Source organism: Paralichthys olivaceus, chromosome 2 (genome assembly GCF_024713975.1).
Source record: "Paralichthys olivaceus isolate ysfri-2021 chromosome 2, ASM2471397v2, whole genome shotgun sequence".
Taxonomy (NCBI): domain Eukaryota; kingdom Metazoa; phylum Chordata; class Actinopteri; order Pleuronectiformes; family Paralichthyidae; genus Paralichthys; species Paralichthys olivaceus.
The window spans coordinates 8,487,017-8,509,685 of record NC_091094.1 but is presented as its reverse complement, the minus strand read 5'-3'; the positions used below and the strand labels follow the sequence as shown (position 1 = coordinate 8,509,685).

Here is a 22,669-nt window from a genome sequence, read left to right as displayed (position 1 = left end):
CCTCTTAACGAGCTGAATGTAAAGTGGAGCCCAGAGGAGCCGGGCCGCAGCCTTATCTATAACAACGACTGAGCATCCTAATTGCACTGACAGATCTGACAGGATAAATTTATACCACTCATGTGAATCACATGACATGCAGGCGGAGAGAGAGCACAGAGACAAGCCGGAGTGTCAGTCTTACTTTAAATATTTATTTCTGTACTGTGGCCTATAGATCCAGTATTATATTGTGTACATATATATATATATACTATATATGTAAAAGCACTGCATCTAAACGGAACATACTTTGAGTCATATTCATCTCTGATCAATGTGCAATGAGTTGTTTGAAATTATTTTTACCCAGCGTTAGTGTAGTGTTGTATACTAGTGTTGGGCAATGAAGGAACAAGTATTCAGTAGTAGTAGTTTACTTGAGCAAAAGTAGTATAAATAAACATTGTGAGATAATAACCTTGATGGAGGTATGTGCTCCTCTGATCACAATTCTAGTTATCTATGAAGCAATGTGTGTACTTCCCTTCAGTGTTGCATCTGATAAAGATGAAGTACATTTCAACCGCTTTATGTCCTGCTGGGTATCTTAATCTATGATAACTGATTTTGAATAGATAATTCATAACTGCAATGTAACTGAAGCTGTCATGTAAATGTGGTGGAGCAGAAAGAACACTGCTTGTAGTTTTGAACATAGGATACACAATTATAATGTGACAGTTACAATTATAACTGAAACAAGCCTGCTTTAACACTGGGTCATAAATAATCACATACTGAACAGTCATATTAAAAAAACACAAACTCTTTGTGAAAACCATTTGTACTGGATAAAGTTAACTGCTGCACGAAACCCCAAACTGGATGAAGTTTGTGTTTGTGTTTATTTAATGACTGAAAATCATAATATACACTGTGTAGCATATTGAGGGATTGTGCAACAGGAGCTTAATATCCTTGTGGATGTTGATAATGTGATGTGATAATAGGATTAGGAGGAAATCATACCTCTGGTCTACAAAGACCCTGAGTCTGAGCACATGGGTGACAGCAGACGGGCTGATTAAAGTGACAGATGTGGGTACAGACATCTTCCAAACAACCCTCATTAAAATATAACAACAAACATTAGAAGTTCCCTGCATGAATATAACCCCTCCAGTAAATCACATGCAGCTGCTTGGGGTGATTAGCTGAGGGTGTTACAACCATTTACAACAGTTGTGGACAGATTTCATCACAGTAGCACGTCTCTATACTGCCCACAGATCGACTGCAGACAAGGTGACAACGAGGAGGGAGTTTGCATTAGAGGGTGAAATGAGGGCACATGGTTTAACCTCACCCACAGAGGACTGACCCTCTCACTTCTGGATCTGTCAGCAACAACTACCTGGTGGAAATCTTTGTGAATCCAGATTTTCAGTTCGTCTACTCTCCTCCCACCTGCTTTGCCCGTGGAGCCTTATCAGGATGCAACAAGCATCTTCTGCAGGATTTCTGTCACTGGCAGGCAGCTCTCCTGTATTCTGACCCTGCCTGTTATCTTCTGAGATGCAGGCTGTCACCAAGACAAAGACACAAATGCCAGCAGGAAATGAACAGCATCAACTTTTATTTTTTTTTGGATTAATTTGTCTTCTTGGCAGGTACAACAGAAAATAATGAATTGTTTCAAACACCCAAAGAAAGTCTTGGATCAGATGTTGGAGCTGGTTCCTGGGAGCTTTAACGCTTGTATATTAATGTGTGGTTACCAGCTGTGGTTTCTCCTCTGAATAATACAAAATGAATGCACACTCACATTTGATGAACAATGTTGATGTTTGGTTTCCCATTCAAAGACACCACGAAAAAATGATAAGGCAAAAGTAAACTCCTCATCCTAGAATAACCCTTAATGTCTGGTAGCCGCGGACTCACGTGCAGCTGACTGAGGAGGTCACAGGATCTCGGAGGCCGACCGTGTTTAAGGGCAAACATCTGGACTCTAATACCAACAGAGTCATGCATCACCACGCTGCTTTTTCAATAGAAGTGAAGCACTTGGCAGCACCAGATGTACAGTAGCATACACAAGAAGTAGAATATGCGGCTGCTGGTTGATTGACAATCTTGATAAAATTTGTATCGGCTGTGCGGGACATTTTTCATCCATCCCGTTGTCGTACAGCAGCTAAAAGTTTAATTACATTTCCAGAGCATGTGGCTCAGAAAATACCAATGTTGTTGCTTGCAGCTGTTAAACTGCAGCAGAAATGAATGGGTGAGGCAGATAAGCAATATCTAGTTAATACCAGCCTCCTGCCCTCAAACCCCTTCATGTAATGCTGATTAAATTCAGAGAAAACGTCGTATGAAGCAAAACACTCGATAACAAGTTGATTGGAGGAACCAGAGATAGTAACAAGTGTGGAATCCTCAGTCAAATGTTCTGAGGGCTACTCATGATTACAAATGAACATCAGCACAGTATGTGGAGAAAAATACATTGCTTTGCCAAAAAAAGTTAAACGAAGGCTTTAGAGAAGAAATTCACTGATGAGAATAACAATTTTCCAAAAATGATATTTACATTTTATTTATGCTGCAATAACGAAATAGACCAGGCTTTTACCTGGAGGATGGAGACAGGATTATCAGGCAATACTGAGTATGTTTTATATGAAAGAAAGAAACAACCGAAAAACTGTTGGATCAATACGATATTAATAATATGACAATATATCAAGAAGAATAGTACATTTTCTTTTACGTCACCTCTACATACTGGCGATATTGTGCTTTGATAAGACTTTTGCAACTACAACACAGATACAGAAATCAAATTTAACAGCCCCACAAAATTTCCGCTCTCCTAGAAAACAAACGACCTCACCTCATCCAGGAGTCGAGATAAGAAGAAATGAAGTTAGATGAAGACTCATCTGGCACATGTGAAAATGAAAAGAAAAAATGATGAGAAATTAAATTAACTGCAGCTCATCCAGTTGCAAAATCAACAGAGTTTCACTGTACCTGCTCAGGTACTGATGTTGGCACACACACACACGCACACACATGGAAACATACATGGGATGTATCATATGTCTATCATTGAGGCAAACTCGGTAATTATATGTATGTTCAAAATAAAAAAAAGAAATTAAAAAACATGCACTGGACAAATACAAGCATGCATTTACATGATGAGACCTGAAATCTTCACCAGTACAGGTTTAAATGGTAGATGATGCAAACTCTACCACTACCACTGCCGCCACGACCCCCCTGAAAGTACCCCGCCCCACACACCTGACTACACTCACTGTGAACATAGATACATTCGCAAACAAACTACACAAAGTCCAGCTGCTGTTTCATGGAGAGCAACAGTTACAGATGTTGCTACATGTACAGTGGAGTAAGCAGTATGGATGTTTGTCCCACCAGCAGGCCAGTGTCATGTGAAACTGTCGTGTGCTGCTGTGTTGATATAAAGGCATGGGGGCTCTTTTATCTGATAATGCTGAGATAACTGTACATTTTCCCTTATTCATTTATTTTTCTACATTTTTTTGTCTTTTGAAAGAGAGGTCCATGTTGGCAAGGTTCCTCCATGAGCATCCTTTGCGGCAGTATTCCAGAGGAAAACACAGAGACAGAAGAGTTAACTGACAGATTTATATTTGGGATATCCTCCTCCACTTGGCCTCAGGTGAAAGTTTCTTCGACGTTTTTGATTTGTCCTCTGTTTCTAAGAAAACAAAGTGCCTCTGTTTCGACTTCGTATATCAGTTCCTCGCACTTCCCCCGTTATGGATAGTTCTTGTTGTGTGGTTGGCTTTGGTTGCATAACACGCACTTTGATGCTCCACCTCGGGGTCTGCTCAGCAAGTGAAGTCTTCAAAGTTACTCTGGCCCGGGTGATGAGGTAGCATGTTGCCAGGATACGTTGATGGTGTACGCAGGTTCTCGCAAGGAGCCTGACAACGAAAGAACGCACAGAGGTAAGATGGAAGACAGAGGCAGAGGAAGACAGGCGAGAGAAATGATCAGTAGAGGAGGAAGCGGTGAGATAAAGGGAAGGAAAAAGCGCAGAGGAGGTGGCATCACATCCAGAACTAATTTGAGTCAGAAAAACATATTACACGAGCAACACGCAGGGCAAGAGGAAACAAATTCATGACAACTACACAGAAAAATAATGGAAATAATGAAGGTAAGGGATGGGACGTCATGAGAGCAGCTCAGATTAGGAGTTGCCCTTCTGTGCTCGGGCTCTGACTTATAATTAAAGTGATCTTGCTGCATTTACACTGGGAAATAAGTGAGCTGTCACACCTTCTAAAGCTCTAATTCCAGACTGTCCCTGCTGCTCCTGTCCCCCAGCTTCGATTAAATTCAAGCCACTTTCCACTCTCCTACTCCTCTCTCTCCCAATTGCCTTTTCTATCCCTTTTCATGTCTCTTAGGTCTTTTCCTCCTCCCGAATTCCTTCGTCTCTCCCTCGACTCTTTCGTTTGCTTCTCCCTTCCCTCCATCACCACCTCCTTCACTCCGGCTACAGCGGAGACCAGTGAAGACAAAGGCGAGAGTGTGCCCCTGTCAGAGCAGGTCAGTGAGACACAGTGAAAGTACTTAGCAGCTGCCTACTGACATGGCGTTTCACATCATCCAGGCTCAGCACAGCTCCCCTGTCATTGTTGTTGTGGCCTTTGTGTTTCTTCTTCACGCAGCGGCACATCTTGTACTTGATCACCTGAAAATAGGCAAGCACAAACATCACTGACCTTCTGGGATCAAAACACATTATTGCCTCTGCCAGCGAGGTTATGTTTTCTATTCTGTTTGAGTCTTTGGTGGTTTCAGTGTTGTTTTTTTCCGTAAGATTATGCAAAAACAACTGAACAGATTTCCATGAAACTTGATGGAAAGATGTGATATGGGTCATAGAAGAACCTGGCTCCGGGAATTTATTTTCATATATTACATTACATATTTTCACAAACTTCCCAGGGAATAATTAATGATGAAAAAAATATTGTCAAATTCAGGGGACTTTGGTGCGTTTAAGGAGACTATTGGGCCTTGGCAGCGGTATGTGCTCTACTGAGGGTTATTCCAGTTTCATCTGCAGTTGTTTATCCGTCTGGCTGCAGGATTATGCAAAAACTGATTTCCAAGAGATTTTGTGTAGGGGTGGGGAATGACCCTAGGAAGAACTCAGTAAACTTCAGAGCAGATCTGGATAAACTGGCGGATCCAGTATTTTTTTCCCCCACTTTCCTTCACATGGTAAGATGGGGCATTAGCCCTGGCAGAGACATGCACTCTCTGAGTGGCACACTACTTCCTTGTGATTTTGGAGAGCATTCAAATGCCCTCTCCCTTTTGCTACTTTACATATTACAGAACCAGACTGAAGGATCGAGAAGGCTGAAACTCAAATGAGATAAATTTTAAGCATCTGCAAACATGTTTCTCCTGCACATGAGCTAGTGCTGCCTTTCATTCTGTCCATCTCCCGCAGCTTAAATCAGGATTAACAGACACAAAAAAAGTCTCTGGTAAAAGAGAAAGTAAAGAGGAACCACACAACCCAGGGTAACCCTAACGAGAACTGACAGAGACATCCTGACTAATCTAAAACATAATACATCCAAAATGTTAATGTATTCAGTGTTGCCGCGGCTAAGATGCGAGAACGTCACAGAGATGAGGTGCAGACTTGTGAAGGACGGCGTTAGTCATGTGCACAAAAACACGTAATGGTGTGAAAAAACTGTCAGTCCAATACTGGACGAATACAAAATGAAACAAACAGTGTCTGCTCCCATCATGCAAAGTGTGGAAGACAAATGTCCAGCTCCAGCTGTTGTGTAACAACATTTGACTATATCACAGATTTCCCTTTTTATCCAAGAGGCTTTAGAGATCTTCTACCTCATAAAGATAGTCGAAGAGTTCAAGGATGGTGAGGATGCTGGCTCCGATGAAAAGACCCATCTGACCTCCAATGTCACCTGGAAGGATGAATAACACATGTTACCTGTTCACTGCTGGATCAGAAAAAAAATCTATCTGAACATATAAAGCAATGTAGTGTAAATATGTTGGAGTAGAAAGTACAGATATTTGCTGATATATGAAGTGGAGTTAAATGGAAAGTTCATGAAAATGTACATAGGCTTTAAAATGAAAAGCCACAATGACGACACAAGTCTTTGTGTGACTGTCACCTTGAAAAAAGCCTCTGCCTCGTTGCATACTGCAAATTATCCCCAAGAAAACACTCGACAGTTTCTTACCCAGAAGGCCAGCCAATTCATAGGCTTTCTTTTGTTCAATGGTCTCGTAGTTCAGTGCTTCAAAGTAGATATCCAGCACCAGAATGTTATCACTGCAAACAGAGCGGGAAGACATTAGTCACATTATCTAATGTCTCAGGTTTTATTTTTTATCAGAGTTCTAAGGGAAAGAGGAAGACTGGTGATTCTGCAACAACAGCTGAGGAGACGCATCAGGTTTAGCAAATAACCTGCTGCCACTTACCAATTTCCCAGAGGTGGGCCTGATCGTTGAGGAATACAAGGGAAAGGATGAGAGCTGTTGATTATTTACCATGTTAAAGTTTAAACTTGTGACTTCAGCAGAAAGGAAAAAGGATTGGATTAGTTTAAAGTCCCAGGGCACAGCAGTCTGTTATTTAGATTCCTGAATATCCTCTGAGGGCTGAGGCTGACTCCACACCCCATTGCAGTTGAGATCAAGACATTGAATTGACTTTGTACTTTCTTTTTTGTGCTTGGTACGCTGTTCTACTGCTTATATTTCAGTCAAGTTGATCATGATTAACTGTCAGTCTCCAAATGAAATGCAAATTATATCCGATAATGCAGAGATGGAGAACACACAAGGCCCAGTGTTATTTTCAGCTGTTTATTGATTATCGTTTTGGGATTTCAACCATTAATCCTGTTAACTATTGGAACTATTTACATGTATTTATTATTTCATCAGTTCATTACACTTATTTATTATTTTACATATGCTATATATTTTCTTACTTTTAGCTGTTTCAACTGCTTTTCACTATAGCTCAGCTATTTATTCACATCTTGTAAAAAACATTTGAATTATTTATCGACTGAATTTTAAACATTCATCCAGCACTTTATGCAAATTGTAGAGATATACACACTCAACCAATCATGACTCAGTTTCAGCTGTCAATCATGAATTTATTCAACATTTTTATTGCATCAAATGAAGAATTGGAACCAAACTTACTGGAAAATGAGCACTTGAACATCAGTGATGACAACTACTGAACTGAGAAAAAACTACTTTGAAAAAAAAAAGAATGAAACGTGTACTTTGATTTTACAGTTTGGTTCATTCCACTAACATGGAGGAGGCTGGGTTTATGACCTGTACTGCAGTCAGCCACCAGGGGACGATATAGATGATTTGACCTCGCTATTTGGGGAGTTGTCATGTCATCCATCTTTTTAAACAGTCTATGTTTTAGACTTCTCACTTAAAGCTCCTAAAATGTTTTATTTACCCCGATGGGAACAAAGAGTTACCCCCTGGGGAACAAGTGGTCCTGGTTCTAAGTGTGTGTTGTTATCACTGATGATTCCTGAGTGTTTCTTATGATTCATACAGGCCCTTCTATGTGAGATGTCATGTTACAGTATGAACGATGTTTTCTTGCTGTAAGCTGTTCGTACTGTGAGTGAATAACATGTAATACATCTGATCAGAGCTTCTATCCACAGCCCATCATGCTGTGTGGTTGTGAGTCCCGGGGGAAAAGACAGTTCACTGCCACAGACGTCAGTTTCACACCGGTAAACACTCGCTTAGAAATATAGCCAATCAGAAAAAAATTGACTGGATGAACTCACATCTGTGCACAGGGAAAACCTTCAGAAGGTAGAGGCGGAAGGTTTGTGCATCGCTCTGAATACATGTGGTGCAATGCCAAAAACAAAAACACAAGCAATTCAACTGCTGTATCGTCTCCTCATTTCCCTGAACTACTTTGAGCTGTTCAGTAGATTTGGCAAAGACACACTCAGTGCTTGGCTGATTAAGTTAATCTTTGACTGGAAGCTGCATTTTCTATTTCCTTATCTCAATGAGAAACTGCAGGTTTGAGTTGAGTGAACTGGTTACAGCAGTTACTGTGCAGCCTTCGAGCAAACACACACTTGAGATCAATCTTATAGAAAATGTGACTTGGCTTTGTGAACTCTTTTCCTTCTTGTCTAGCTGGTGACTGACATAGATGACACGACCTTGTGTATTGAGAGAACAACAATGCGGCTCTGAAGCTGTTTGTGTGATAAAGAGGTTTAATCCGATTAAAACGATGGTAACACACAGGTTTTAGCCTTAGTGCATCCCGATCGAGACCAGGAGCACGTCTGAGAATTACCAGATTACCACTGTGTGGCTTAGCAGGGATTCAGTGAGGGGAGGGGACTGACAGCAGAAGTCAACTATGGTTCTTTTTCACTCCTATAAATTCTCTTGAATTCATTTCACTGCTGTTTTACAATTTTCTACAATCGAGCCTGGAAACAACATGAAAAGTAGGCCATCCACCGAGGAGGTAATGTTTTCCCTCTTGTCCATTTGTTTGATTCTACTACTGAATGGATTTCCACTAACAGGTGGAGGGATGGGACATGTCACAAGAAAAGGTTGGCACAGGTTATTTAGAACTGTGAGATCCCTTGTTTTTCAACATTATCACTGACTAGACAGGGAATACATGAATCTCCATGAAAAAATGTATGGGCATATTTAGGGGACTGATATCTATGAGTGTGTGATTTGTTGCAGCTTGATTGAATGTAAAGGGACAGTTGGGCCTTGGCAGAGGTATACGCTCTATGGAGAGCCATTCTAGTTCATTATGTGATGATTTAAGAGCTGCACCGTTCATAAAATGTCATTAATTTAATATAAATTCTTCTAGATGGATGATAATTAAATACTTAAGCTTTGCTTTAGGAGGGGAGGAGTCTTTAAAGCAGATTTTCTGTAAATGTGTGAACATGAGAATTTCCTTCCAAATCCTGCTGTTGGTTTATAAAGCACTGAATGGTTTTGGGCCAAAATACATTTCTGATCTCCTGCTATATTATGAACCATCCTGGCCCCTCAGGTCGTCTGCAGCACGTCTGCTTTCTGTCCCCAGAGTCAAAACTAAACATAAAGAAGCAGCATTCAGGTTTTATGCTCCACATGTAGGGAACTGCAGGTCTGCTACACTTCTTAGTTCTTTAAAATCAATGCTAACACCTCTGTTGTTTTCCTCTAGAATCAAATAAATACTCATCTCTTACACTGCACTGTTATTTTCACTCTTTTATTTCTTGTGACATTTATTCTATTATATGTGTTACTCTTTTGAATTTCTTTTTAAAAGCATCTTTTTTTGTGTTGTCTTTTGTTGCTTTTACAATGTGACATGATGCCTTTTATAATCTATGTAAAGCACTTCAAATTGCCTTTTTGTTGAAATGTGCTGCACAAAGAAACTTGCCTTTTTCTATTCTTTTGAAATACAGATTGAGAAACAACAAAGAAAATTATAAGGAGACAAAGGAAGCTGGCACAAATATAAAGTAGGGCTACGTATTGAGGCTGAAGGGAAAGTATTTGTATTTACTAAGTACAACTTACTACAACCAAGAAAGCCTGGTACAACAGTCCTGTAGTACATCTGACCTTCGGGACAGGCATCATGTTCAGTTCATTTGGAAACTGTTTCATCAGGGTGATGATTCACCTGTATGATTATTGTGATGACTGGAGCTGGTTGCAGGCATTTCTATTACTGTGTCCAGTGATGGGGAGGTGATATAACAGATCTCATCTCTGGATAATGCAACTCAACAGCACCACAAGCCACATCCTCTAAAACTGCCATAGGTCTGACTCATCCCCTCTATAAAACAGTTTCAATAAAAATTGAACATTAGAGGAGGGATTCATTTCAGATGTGTTGTATTAGTTCTAGCCAGGTGTACATAATAAATTCAGCAAATATATGAAAAGTCCCATGAAAATAATAGAATTGCTGTAAAATACAATGAGTTTGCCTTCTGCTGTTTGCAATTGCAATAATTTATTTGGACACGTTTTAAAAAACAAAAACTGCAGTGAAATTTGATGAATGGTAATAATGAATTCCTGCCCAAACCAAAAAATGATATATATATAACACTGACAGACATTTATTCTTCAAACTGCTTCATGTGAAGTAGCTCAGCAGCCAGCAATACTAGACTGGTTGTACTGAACAGCACCAAGTTGATTATGTGGAAAATGGAATAAAAAAGTGAAGTGTTATAAAAAAAGGACAGTCAAAGGACAAATAAGACATAAAATCAGTGACTTACGCTATGTACTGCTCTGTCTTGTTGAATTTCTTGGCAAGATACTTGGCTGAGGCTTTGCTGGGTATCTTGACAAAGGACATCTCTTTACCGAAGCGCGTCAAGTTGCACGGGGTCTCGCACACGCAGTAGTCATTATCCCTCTCAACAAGAAAGTCTAAACGAAGTGGACAGGGAGGAAGAGAGAGAAGTAGAGATTGAAAGGTAGCAGCCATAGGGACATATAGATTTGTTGTCACCCCAGGATGACAAACAAAATGCCAGCAGAGCGAGAGGCATCAAAGAAAACTTTGAGAGTTGAGGCCCGAGAGACTCTTATAAGAAACACAAAAAGATAGAGGACATGCAACGACAGAGGAGGAGCGAGCAGCAGCAGCAGCCACAGGCCAACACAACAGACAGCGTCATGAGATTACAAGTCAATCAAAGAAAAAGAAAAAACAGGTAACACACATAAAAAACCTGAAATGTATCAGCTCATGGAGAGACAGGGGAGTTTGAAAAGCAGAGTCTTAGTTCCAGGCCTGACAGAGACTATTTGAGAACGGCCACCATCGGGCTGAACATATTGTCTGTTATCAACCTGGATCAGAGGCTCTGAGCAAGGGGCCATAGGCAGCACAATGAACACACACAGCACAGACACACACACACACACACATGCAGCATGCTGGGTTATCTCCTTACCCAAGGCGGGATCTGCACACTCTTTGTACTGCTCCGGGGTGCAGTACGGGGCATCTCCTGAGGACAGGCAGAAAAGAGACAGTGTTCACAGTCCGAACAAAAAGAAGGAGCGAGTGTAAGAAGATGCAAAAACGACAAGGAGGTCTGTGCTTATAATGAATTCTGCCACACGCTGTGATTACTCTCCTTATCATGATGGGATGTTACATCCTTGATCTCATCTCTTAATTGATTTAAATTTTTTTTTTGTACTTTTACTGCTTCTCATTAGTGTCCATCACCCTTTCTGTCTCTCTGAGCCATCCCTGTCCAACATGGAGGAAAAAGACCTTGATGTCCTTGATGTTGAGTGAATTAGTTCGCCTCTGCATTGATGCTCTGTGTTTTGGTTCGTTCTGACATGGAGATATGAGAGATGAATAGGAGCGCAGCATAATCTACACAGGATTTTAACTGCATTAATCAACTGCACAATCATTGTAAGGTAGCAGCTAATCCTGATGATCACACAGTCAGATTGTCTGGCTCTCTACATGCAACACGCTGCTCAAAGTGCCGGTGATTGAGGATAGAGACATTAACACTCATTGGACAGGAGAGTGAAGGTTAACGGAGGCTAAATCTAAATGTTTCCTCTGAGCCAAAGCCCTTTTCAATTTGCCATCTCAGATACCACACAGTGATTAAGTGCAGAGGGTAGACGGCGAGCTCCAGCTGCAATCACAGCATAAACACAAAGTGAAAATAGTTGAGTTTTCCGATTCGCTGGAGTGTGAAAGAATCTGATTATCTGCAGTCGCTGACAAAAAGCTCAAGAGTTGTTCAAATGACAGGACTTCCAGCCACAACTGCAGACAATGTGGATCTTAAACAAATATAGAAATATACACAACCAGAGATGAGATGCTTCCTCTGGGGCCTACCGGGCATGTGGACCATCCTGCAGTTGCAGTTCTCCACCAGGTATCGGGTCTCGCAGTCGATGCGACAGGCTGTGATGCTGTAACTGCTGAAGAAGTCAGAGTCCATCGCCGTGGCCTTGCAGTCGCCCCACGGTGGAGGCAGGTACGTCAGCTGAGAGAGAGACAGGAGCAAAACCACTTTAATTATAAAACACACCTTATCTGTGCCCTGTTAAAACCATTTGACCTCAGACGTTTTGTCAATATGAAGATAAACTTGTTACTCTACTTATTACACATTTACTGTACTTGGCACAGAAAGTGAATCTCATCTTCCTCCATGGTAAATACATGTGTGCAGTGGTGCTTATTGTGGGAGCTTCTCTCCTACGCTTCTCCTATTCCTAGTCTCACTCGGTGCTGTCATTGTGCAGCCCACTCTTCATGCAGGAACTGAATCGGCTGTGGTGTTCTCAGGTTTCACTCTCAACAGATTCTCTACAGTGCAAAGCGCTGTACCATGTTGCTTGTGTTTTGATCACTGACGATTTATAAAGACTGACAACATGAAATTGCAGCACCTGTATCCAGAATATTTTAGCTTCAATTTTGTACAACTGCAGGAGGTGGAGACTTGACAGATGTTCATTTCAGATTTTATACCAAAGAATTTTGCAGCCATCAGGCCACTATACAGTTTTTAATTTTTCCGAACTCATAGAATGTTTTCATATTTGTACTTTCGTCCTGTAAATTTAATTTTCGGACTCTTATTTTTACTCTGAAAAATAAATGTACCTCGAACTTTGAACAAAACCTCAGTGAATCTTGAAGTTGCAAGATACGCAGGCATCATTTTACAATATTAGTTATCATTCACATTTCAGCTGTCTTACTGGAAATAAAAAACAGAAGGGCAAAATTTGCCGCATGAAAGGAAGTAAGAAGCTATATAAAATAAAAAGCCTGTGTGTTTTCATCTCATCAGTCCAAACAGTGCATCACTGAGTGCTCACACGGCAATAAATTAAAGGCCACTGTTGTCATTTAGGGAACTGCGTTTTACAATTTGTACTGGAGTGCAGGAGGCAGCCATGTGCGTCAAATACTGGATTTGGTTACTAATAACCCACGGCAATGTTCAACAAGCACATACAGTATTCATACACATGAATGCAGATGTACGCTACAGCGTGCTCAAGAACACCAGATATCTCCAACTCCAATCTAATCAGGAGACTTTAATGATTCCTCTGCTGTTTTTCACATAAAGGACATTTGCCAATGTCAAATAAAACATAAAAGCCATCAGTGCTGGGAAAATGTGTTAATCAATAATTGCTACTTACGAATTTATTCAGCTCGTCACATGGATTGGACAAACTGGTGGAACCATATAACTTGATAATGGATCTCTCGCGCCCAGAGGTCGCAATTTCGATTTCTTTGCATTCTCTAAAGCCCAACTCGGCCGGCCCAAACCACCAAGTGGCGACATTACTTCCCTCTGATTAAACTTCTGCAAAAGCTTCATTCTGCATGCACAAAATGTGAATCTGACATGAGAGATTTAATGACATTTTAGTGTGCTTTTAGCTGTTTAACAACCATGATGATGAAAACAAATCATGGAAAGACTGCGACCTCAAGTCGCCCCCTACATTAACTGAGCGAGGGAGCGCAAAAAGGAAAGGGTAAAAGGTAGAAGGAGAAAGACAGCATGACTCAGTGGACATCAGAACAGGAGAACGGAGAGGTGCTGGGTGAGGAAACATTTTGAAGTTGTTGCTTAATATGTTAATTGGGAGGAAACACTACAGGACTGCTGAAGCACAGAATAGAATAAATGTGGCCAAACTGCATTACATTAATGAAGAATGAGCCTGCCAGCCAATGAAATAAATAAATAAATATAGAAAACGAGGAGAGGAGCGAGAGAGAGAGAGGTGGAGAATCACATTAAAAAGAGAGTAACAGTATTACAGGAATTATAATGAATGTTAGAGACGGAAAAAGTGAAGGAGCCTGCGAGAAAGAGAAAAACAAAGAGGGACAGTCTCCTACAGAGGCGACATTGGCAGCATGCAAAATCCTGCTGCAGCGCGTCGACACTGGAACACACTCACAAGTGGTGTGGACGTGGAAGGACTGAGATCTCTCACAAATTCATCCCTTTTCCCTCCTCTATTCATTTTGCATGGTTTGGAGCATATCAGGGGTCATAGTATATGATTTGTCTGGCTGCAGGATCGCCATCATGCCCTGCAGGATTATTCACATTTTAAAAGAATAAAATTTGCAGGACGGAGTTCTACAAACTAACAGGGGAAAGTTTCTTAGTAATTTTAAGAGCCCCAGGTGTGTAACTAAGCAAACTGCACATGGGGCCAAGGTCCCCAAGGGGCCCCACAAACACCAACATTTTCTCGCACTGTGGGATTGGTGGTATAACACTGGAGGCTCAGCATTCGATTTCCAGCAATCAAAACAGTCTTTTCAACCTCCATCACATTAAAAAAAGAAATAGTAGCTGTTGCTTCCATTTCCAGGTTATTGATGAGCCTCAGGTGATGAGAAACGCAGGATTGATTGGCAGCCAAAATAGTGTTTTTTAGCCTCTTATCCTTGAAAGTGGAGAAGTGTTTGCCCTTGAAATCACAGCATAGTGCTGATATTGCAACGCTTACAATGTGGGGAGGCACGCTTCAATTCCCTGGAGTCCAACAGAGACTGTGACCGGGTCCAGTGACAAGTGTGTTACTGTGATCTGTAGCTCGGTCTGACGCACATACAGTGAATCCCACTCAGGTAAATCCATATTAAGGAATCACTACATTCAAGTAAAACTAATAGTATCAATACAACGTTGGTAAAATGATCCATCACAAATAGGTTCTGGATTCAAAATATTACTTAATAAAAACTCTTTTATGGTAAAGTTCATTAAAATATGATAAGAATAATGAGTCTTTATGGAAAATCTGCAGAAGGATTTCTCATGTTAGAGATAAATGAAGTCATGAGTTTAATACTGATGCAACTATGTGTAAATGGTGGTATTCTTGAAACTGGTTGCATATTTAAGTCCAGTGCTTCCTACCCTTCATGCCTTAGCCCCTCCAATCAGAAGAATAGTGTGAGAGCCAGTGACATGATGAATGGGTTAGGAAGGAGGAAAAAATAAAATTCTCAAAAAACAATCTTTGTTCAGTTTTTGGGTTGAATTGTTTGTATTTTTGTTTTTTCTTTAATCTTTGCTTTTTAGTGATATATTACACAAAACCTGAATCCACTTTGGACCTCAAAAAGTAGTTTAAATAAATCTCACAGACTTCTGAGCTGTGAACGGGGGACACAATCACTGCTTTTCTGTGCGCAAGCCAAAAAAGTTGGAAACAGTTGGTTCTATCTTTAACAGAACTTTGTATTTTTCTTTTTAAGTTAAATCTGAGACTAAAGAGTGGTTCCTTGATATGTGTGTCAGACAAATATAGAACCATATTTTCCTAAGAAATGTGGTAGAAAAGTATAGTATAAAATAACATTACATGTAAATATTTAAAGTACAAGTGTCACTTTACTGATTGGAAATTATTGTAAGAGAGAGAAAGACATTTCTTTATGAACTTAGCCTTGTGGCTTAGAGAGGCATCACAGTATTTCACATTTACTCCAGGTTACTCTGATGATCATGCCGTCCCTGTGTGAAGCAGAAAAACTAATAACAGTCAGCCACCAGAGGTTAAAATGTGAGCAGAGCAGAGAGTTGTGTGATAGTGTTTTCATTCTTTTTAGTACCAGCCACATTTTCAAATTACAGAGACTCATTAAACTCAATATTCTCTTCAAACATCACTTACTGGAGCTTTAAAAACATCAGAAATGAGTGATATTTGCCTCGACACTGGTAAAATGACATGAGAGAATTTCTGATAAGCATGCAAAACCGAACAGCTTGTGCTCGCTGTTTAAAATTTCAAAAGACAGAGATACCGAGGGGCTCAGGAAAAGTCCAGTAAAGCTCTCAGTGTGTCTGCTGGGAGTGACAGGGGGAGACGAGGGCAGAGCCATCAGGAGCCTCAGAGCTCAGCAGAGAGATCCTCCAGATGGTTGTGGATCAAGGGGAATGAGCAGCAGAGAGTGAGTGCTACTGGGACTCCAGCCAGGGCTTGATCATCCCTGGCAGGGTCACCTGGCTCACACAGGATGCTGAAAGCTCCAAAATCCCAAAGATTCTAGGATACATCAATGATTATGACGGCCACTGTCCCAGATGACGTACTGAATGACTACACCGTCCAACATGTTGGCAAGACGATGTTTTGAAATTTGATTTTATAAGTGTCCATGTAAAAATAAGCTGCTTTCAAACATGCACTGAAGTGCGAAATGTCAGAGTTGAGCCTGTGTGAGAATACAGCAGGAACATTTCCAGAAAATTCACAGCAAGCGAGTGGGTGTTTCTAACAAAACTGGAAGAATCTAAATATCTCAGGATGAATCTCATAGAGATTTGAGACCATTTGGCGATAAGGGTCGATGCCCGTGTTGATGTGCTGTGAACAAAAACTGTGATTTCTTCAGTGGAATTCAAAGTGATGTCCTGCCTCCTGCTGCTCTACTTGGGCTCCAACCCTGAAAGGCAAAGTCTGGAAAATGTCCAGACACAATTTTCTGGACATATTCTGGATGTCCATGTCTTCATGTCCAAATAGCAGCTTTGAAAAGTGACTTTGACACTGAAACATAATTTGCTTATTGAAAGATTTTCTAAAGCAGACAATATTTAAAGAAGGCTGAGACAACGGAACAGTAAATAAATCCTAATTGGTAAAACCCATGCTGACATACACCACCCCCACTGTGAAGATTAGAAGATGGGTGAATTTTTAAATGGCACAGTCGGATGATTGTCAGGACTCTGCTCAGAGCCAAAAGAAAACGTGGCAGAATAATATGTAACATCATTTCCTCCCATTGATATGTCAATGACACACAACATTATTTTTGGATCATTTAACACATCAGAATTTAATGCTAAATTAAAAAAGCTGCTACCCTCCATTAAGCCAGACATTTAGGACTTGGATTTTAATGTCAGTGTTCAGTCCTGTTTTTATGAACGACTTTCATCATTCTTTAAAAACTTTTAATCATTACATTTAAATCACGCCACGCTTCAGCATACATTTGTGCATTTGCTGTCAAGGCCCCCAAATTCTGGAACAGCCTTCCAGCTGAAATCAGCCTTGTTACATCAAAGCAGCGAAAAACTTTAGAAATGAAGATTTTCATTATTAAAGCTGATGGGGAAATGATTGTATTCATAATCATAATATATCTTTGAATTGCCAAACACTAGACGTTAACTTGCAGTTTCTGGCTGACAACCTGTGCCAACATATAATATTGTATTTTCTTTATTTCTGTTCTTTTCTGCCCCCCCGAAGACGTACCCTTTGTTCTTGACAGGATACAAAGGTCTGAAACCCGGGTGCTACTCCGAAGCCCAGCTGGTCGATGAACGGCGGCTCTTCCTGGGTGTGGATCTGAACTTTGATCCCAGCTTCAAACGACGTCTCGTCTGTTGACAAGAAAAGGTCTGGACGTTTACAACAGGGATGACAATTTGTATGCACACATTGTCAAGATAAAAACAAAGCCTGAGAAACAATGACCCATGAGAACTTATGAAAATGCATGCGTTGTAGCCTTAGCTGAGCTACAAAGAGCCGCTAACAGGGGCTCTTTGCTTTTTATTACTTAAACCAATGAACTTGCAGAGTTGACAAACACACTGTGGTGTTTCAGGAGTTAACGTGAGCTGGTACAGAGTGAAAGCATAAAGGAGATGGACTTCCTTAATATGTGCCCCCGGAGGAGTCTTATTTACTGCAAGGGGAAACAAGAGTGAATGGATAAATTAATAAATAAATGATGACGATGATAAAAGGGAAATCAATACAGCTGACAGCTCCCTTTGCTGCAGCACTCTGTTGTATAGATTTTAAATGACGCAGATGGGCCTCTTGATACTGAGATAGGGGGAACATCACAATGACATGGTGGCTCAAACCTGTACTGGCTCACATACAGTATTTCTATCACATTTGCAGATACCTGGCTCCGCTTATTGTGCCGATGGCGGGAAGGATTCAGAAGATTTAGTCCCTCTGAGCATTGCCTCTGGGATAAAGTGGGATGCCTGTTTCCTGCTGCCTTTCCTCCCCGGTTGTCACTTGGTGTCGTCTTCCAAGTGCCAGGCTTTCTCACTATTTTCAATTAAAGGGCTTTGGAATGCTGCTGGAATTCAGCAATTGCTCAATTGCTCCTCTGACACTGGAAACAAAGACGTTCTCTGACGCTGCCAAGACAAATGCTTAAGGCTCGGAGCAGCACATATACATAAGTAGCAACCCAGCTCTTGCTCTTGGCCATCTGTCATCCTTATACAATTGCTATAATGTAACTTGGCCAGAAACTTGGAATGAAATGGAAACTTGATCATACTTGACACTGCTCGAGCATGTTCAGGTACCGCCAAGTTATTTCATTGTCTGTGCTTTGTTGTTAAATAATTCCAGGTATGCAACAATTACACAGACGTTTTCTTGGCAGAGTAGTCAATATAACCCGCAGTGGTTTTAACAAGAAAATTATAACCTTGTCACAGCCGCCAACGCACACGTTTTCTTGGATCACACTTTCACTGCAGCCTCCTGTGCTCGTCTGTGATTATTTGATCCTTACTGAGGGAGGACAGAGGGGCTCTGTGGTTATCTCTGAGCCAACATGCCAGGCGGTATTGTTCCTGTGTGGAGTCTGTATGTTCTCTCTGCCTGGGTTTCCTCTGGGTGAACCGTCTCCACCCACAGTCCAAACACAAGAATGTGGGTGTCAATATTTTGAAACTTTGATTCTGTCCCTCATGTAACTTGCCTCTCACCTGATGTTTGCTGTGATAAACTCCTGCCCTTTGCAACCTTGAACACTTTCGACACGTTCTTATGACTATTATCTTCGCTGTCGGATCTGTTTCTTTTTGAAACGGTAATTCATCCTCCCAATTCCAAGGTTCTTTTTTATCTGTCGTAAAAAAAATTCTTGAATGCACATGAATCCAAAGTTTTTCTACCATATAGGTTCTACCATAAAACCTTCTCTAGCTCCTTCACTACAGTTGCTCCCTTCTTAAGCTCTTGCAAACAAATCTTTGTTAAACAGATCATACTGATCCATCAGCGCAGCAACGCCTCCAAAGCCACCAGATTTAAAATACAGAGATTTATCCAGCACTGATACTTCACTGTGTGAACTTGCTGGCAAAGGCTTGAATGTTATTTATATGGGAAACTACTCCAGCTTTAAACCTTGTGTCCACTCATTTGTATCCACTGGATTAATTTATCAATTTCTTAGGTTTTTGCTCAGAATAATTAACTGTATGGCAACGGATCATAAGGTCAGCTGAGAAGGTCATCGGCTGTGACCTGCCGGCCCTCCTAGACCTGTTCCACTCCAGGACCAGTAGGAGAGCAGGCAAGATCATTGCTGATCCTTCACATCCCGGTCACCACCTGTTCCAGAGACTTCCCTCCGGAAAAAGGTTTCGGGCCATCAGGACTAAAACCTCTCGCCATCTGAACAGTTTTTTCCCCGTGGCAGTGGGGCTCACAAACAAGCCCCCTGCATCACACTGACTCTGCACCGCACTGACTCTACCCCACCACACCCCACCCCCTGCACATAATTTATAATTTATTACTTATATACTACTGGCACTATCACCAATCTCTGCACCTTCGCACAGCACGTGCCCATAACCCTGTTAATCTGTTAATGTATATATGTATATTCTTTATTTTATTTTATTTTATTCTATTTTATTTTATTCAATTTCTTACATATTGTTGTTTTTTATATTGTTGTTTTATGTACATAAGTAGTGCACCAATGACACCAAGGCAATTTCCTGTATGTGCAAACATACTTGGCAAATAAAAGAATTCTGATTCTGATTCTGATTCTGACAAAGTAGTGCTATAAATAAAAGACATATTTCAAAACACAAAGCAACAAAAACAATACCATTTTCAATGCAGAAAAAGACAAAAAATAAGACTCATATCCATAAATCTCATGCAGCTCTTTCTCATGTGCTGCTTTTGTCCACAACATGTAACCCTCCATTAAGACTAACAGGATTTTGGATGATTGTCAATCTGATTATGTAAATGAATTTGCACTAGGAGATGGATGAAGAACATGTAAAATGCTTCCATGTTCAATGTGTGAAGATGTGCATGTACATGTTTGATGAATATCAATTTCCTTTTCCTAAGGACAGACGCACAGAAATGTGCACTTAAAACTTTTTTGATGTGTGCTTTGATAAATGAGGCCCCAGATGTTTGTCTGGCGCATTTTGCACTGCAGGGCATTCAGCCAGATTAAAAAACAGGTGATAAATGCTGTTGTAATGGGATTAATCAGGGCCAATCTGTCTCATTTTGGAATTAATGACAAAAGCGTTGGGTCTTTAAAACAACAAAATAAGATATTCAAGGAATTGGTGGGTTGATATTTTTCCTGGGGATCCACAATAACAACAATTGTGTTGAATATAAAAAGCGCTCTGTGGAGAGTGTACCTCTGTCAAGGCCAAACAGCCCGACAGAGAAAAGAGGTAATCTGATCATCTGTACCAAACTCATAGATATCAACATCTTGATGTCTGATTTCTTTTTTCACATCAAAACCCATTCACGATTTACTCGGATAAAATGTCCTATCTCACAAGGTTAGAATAGAATAGATATTTTACTGTCCACCTTTGTTAAAGGTACAGTGTTTAGAATTTAGTGATATCTAGTGTTGAAATTGCATGTTGAAGCTGAACACCCCTCACCTCACCCTCACCTTCCAAACTGTGGTAGCTTCAGTTGTCATAAAAACTCAAAAGGTGTTTAGTTTGTCCAGTCTGGACTAATGTAAAAAACATGGCGGCCTCCGTAGAGAGGGTCCACTCGATGTAAATATAAAGTATTTGAATATAAAGGGTCTTTTCTGGAGTAAAGAAAACTACAATTCATACAATTTAGATGACACGAACTAGTGAAAACATCATGAGGATTATTCTACATTAAATTTCTGCCAATAGATCCCTTTCACCTAAATCTTACACACTGGACCTTTAAGGCAGAAATGTGTCTTTGCTTATATATGCAAAAGTGTAATGAGGAACAAATGTGGGTCTGCTCTCTAACCGGATCTGCACCAACACTCAATGGGCTCTTCTCTGGCTCATGCATCATTCCTGCACCAAGTTTGGTTCAAATTGGTTCAGGATTTTTTACATAATCTTGCTGAAAAATACACAAACAGATACAATTGAAAACATAACCTTGGCAGTGAAGGTAATAGAGAAAACTATGTGACAAAATCACAGTATTTTAGTGATGGGAATTTTAGTTTTCTACCATTTCTGCTCTTATAAAAGTCTTTTATTATTAAATAAACTTACACAACCAACATTTAAAGTTATTAAATCATTTAGACTTAGAGAAGATGCAGTTTTATATTTAAATATTACATTCAGATCACGGTCTTCTGCTTTGTGCCTCGTGCGCAGGGTTTCTGTGACCACACTGAACTCTACATATATTTCTCAGAGCGAATAAAATATGGATACAAACACACAGCAGCGGGCGCGGCAGCATTAGAATCTGACTTTCAGGGTCTCCTGGAGCAGCACCACTGAGACGCCACTGTGTTGATGAGGGGTTGACCCTGAATGGATGAGGATCTAGATTGCACTGATTTTATATTGGCCAAATGGTTCTCTGCTCCTTTTAGTATTGAGGGCACAGTGACAAATATGCGAGCTCCATGCGAAGCCATGCTGCAATTTTCTTTAGCAAAGGAGGCAAATGTTTTATTCACCTCAATTCAGGGGCCTTTAAGGGGCTTGTCTACGCCTCCTTCGCGGGCTGCATAGACCATAAAGGCTGGGCTAGGTTGACTCCAGGAGGATCGACTCGCTAGAGCCTTCGTTTCTCATGGATGGAAGGACAAATCTGACACCGCATTTGTCGGAGCCTTCAAAATATGAAAGCCTGGTCACGTCGGCTGTGACACAATCTGTCTTCAATTGCAGCCACAGAAGGATGCGACCCCTGAATTGAGACACAGTATCTGTGTGTTCCTCTTGTGTTTGCCAGTTCATCTTGTTAACTTAGAGTACAACGATCCCACATTCAGTTCTTACGTGTATGACCTTTATCTTTGAGAGTTTTTTGCCTTAAGTATGTCATATTTGGCACTTTTGATTCTGTTTGCCTGATTTACTGTGAACTGAGCTCTCTGCATTGAAGACTGAACCTGCTTCTGCTTGTGACTAATGTGAAAACTTCAGGTGCATAACTTAGTGTAAATTTGGGACAAATCTCATTTAGCCATAAGTATGCATACGTTCACTGCAGTGAAATGGATTTATGTTTTTACAATTACATCAAAAGGGACTTGCAGTGAGTGCAGTATAGCTGAGTCAGACCTCCATATGAGGGATAAGAAGGAAATCCCTGTGATCACTTCTTCCCCCTGAGAATCCTCAAAGCACTGACACTGAAAATAAGTTGCTAGTTTGGTATTAAACTGTTTTTAAAATTCTCTTTTTAA

At 40.6% G+C, this 22,669-nt stretch overlaps 1 protein-coding gene across 4 annotated transcripts in view; it reads right to left on the bottom strand.

Annotated features, from left to right (window-relative positions):
• Positions 1-2,555: 2,555 nt before the first annotated feature.
• asic1b (acid-sensing (proton-gated) ion channel 1b) overlaps positions 2,556-22,669 on the bottom strand; it is a 143,660-nt gene continuing 123,546 nt past the window's right edge. For all 4 annotated transcript variants that reach the window (XM_069534136.1, XM_020096845.2, XM_020096843.2 and 1 more), the window contains 8 exons: positions 17,449-17,576; positions 12,014-12,164; positions 11,091-11,147; positions 10,407-10,560; positions 6,294-6,385; positions 5,929-6,008; positions 4,643-4,744; positions 2,556-3,968 (listed from right to left, as the gene is read on the bottom strand). In XM_069534136.1, coding sequence (XP_069390237.1) covers positions 3,873-3,968; positions 4,643-4,744; positions 5,929-6,008; positions 6,294-6,385; positions 10,407-10,560; positions 11,091-11,147; positions 12,014-12,164; positions 17,449-17,576 — 860 coding nt within the window. In that variant the 3' untranslated portion in view covers positions 2,556-3,872. The remainder of the gene's footprint in view (positions 3,969-4,642; positions 4,745-5,928; positions 6,009-6,293; positions 6,386-10,406; positions 10,561-11,090; positions 11,148-12,013; positions 12,165-17,448; positions 17,577-22,669) is intronic.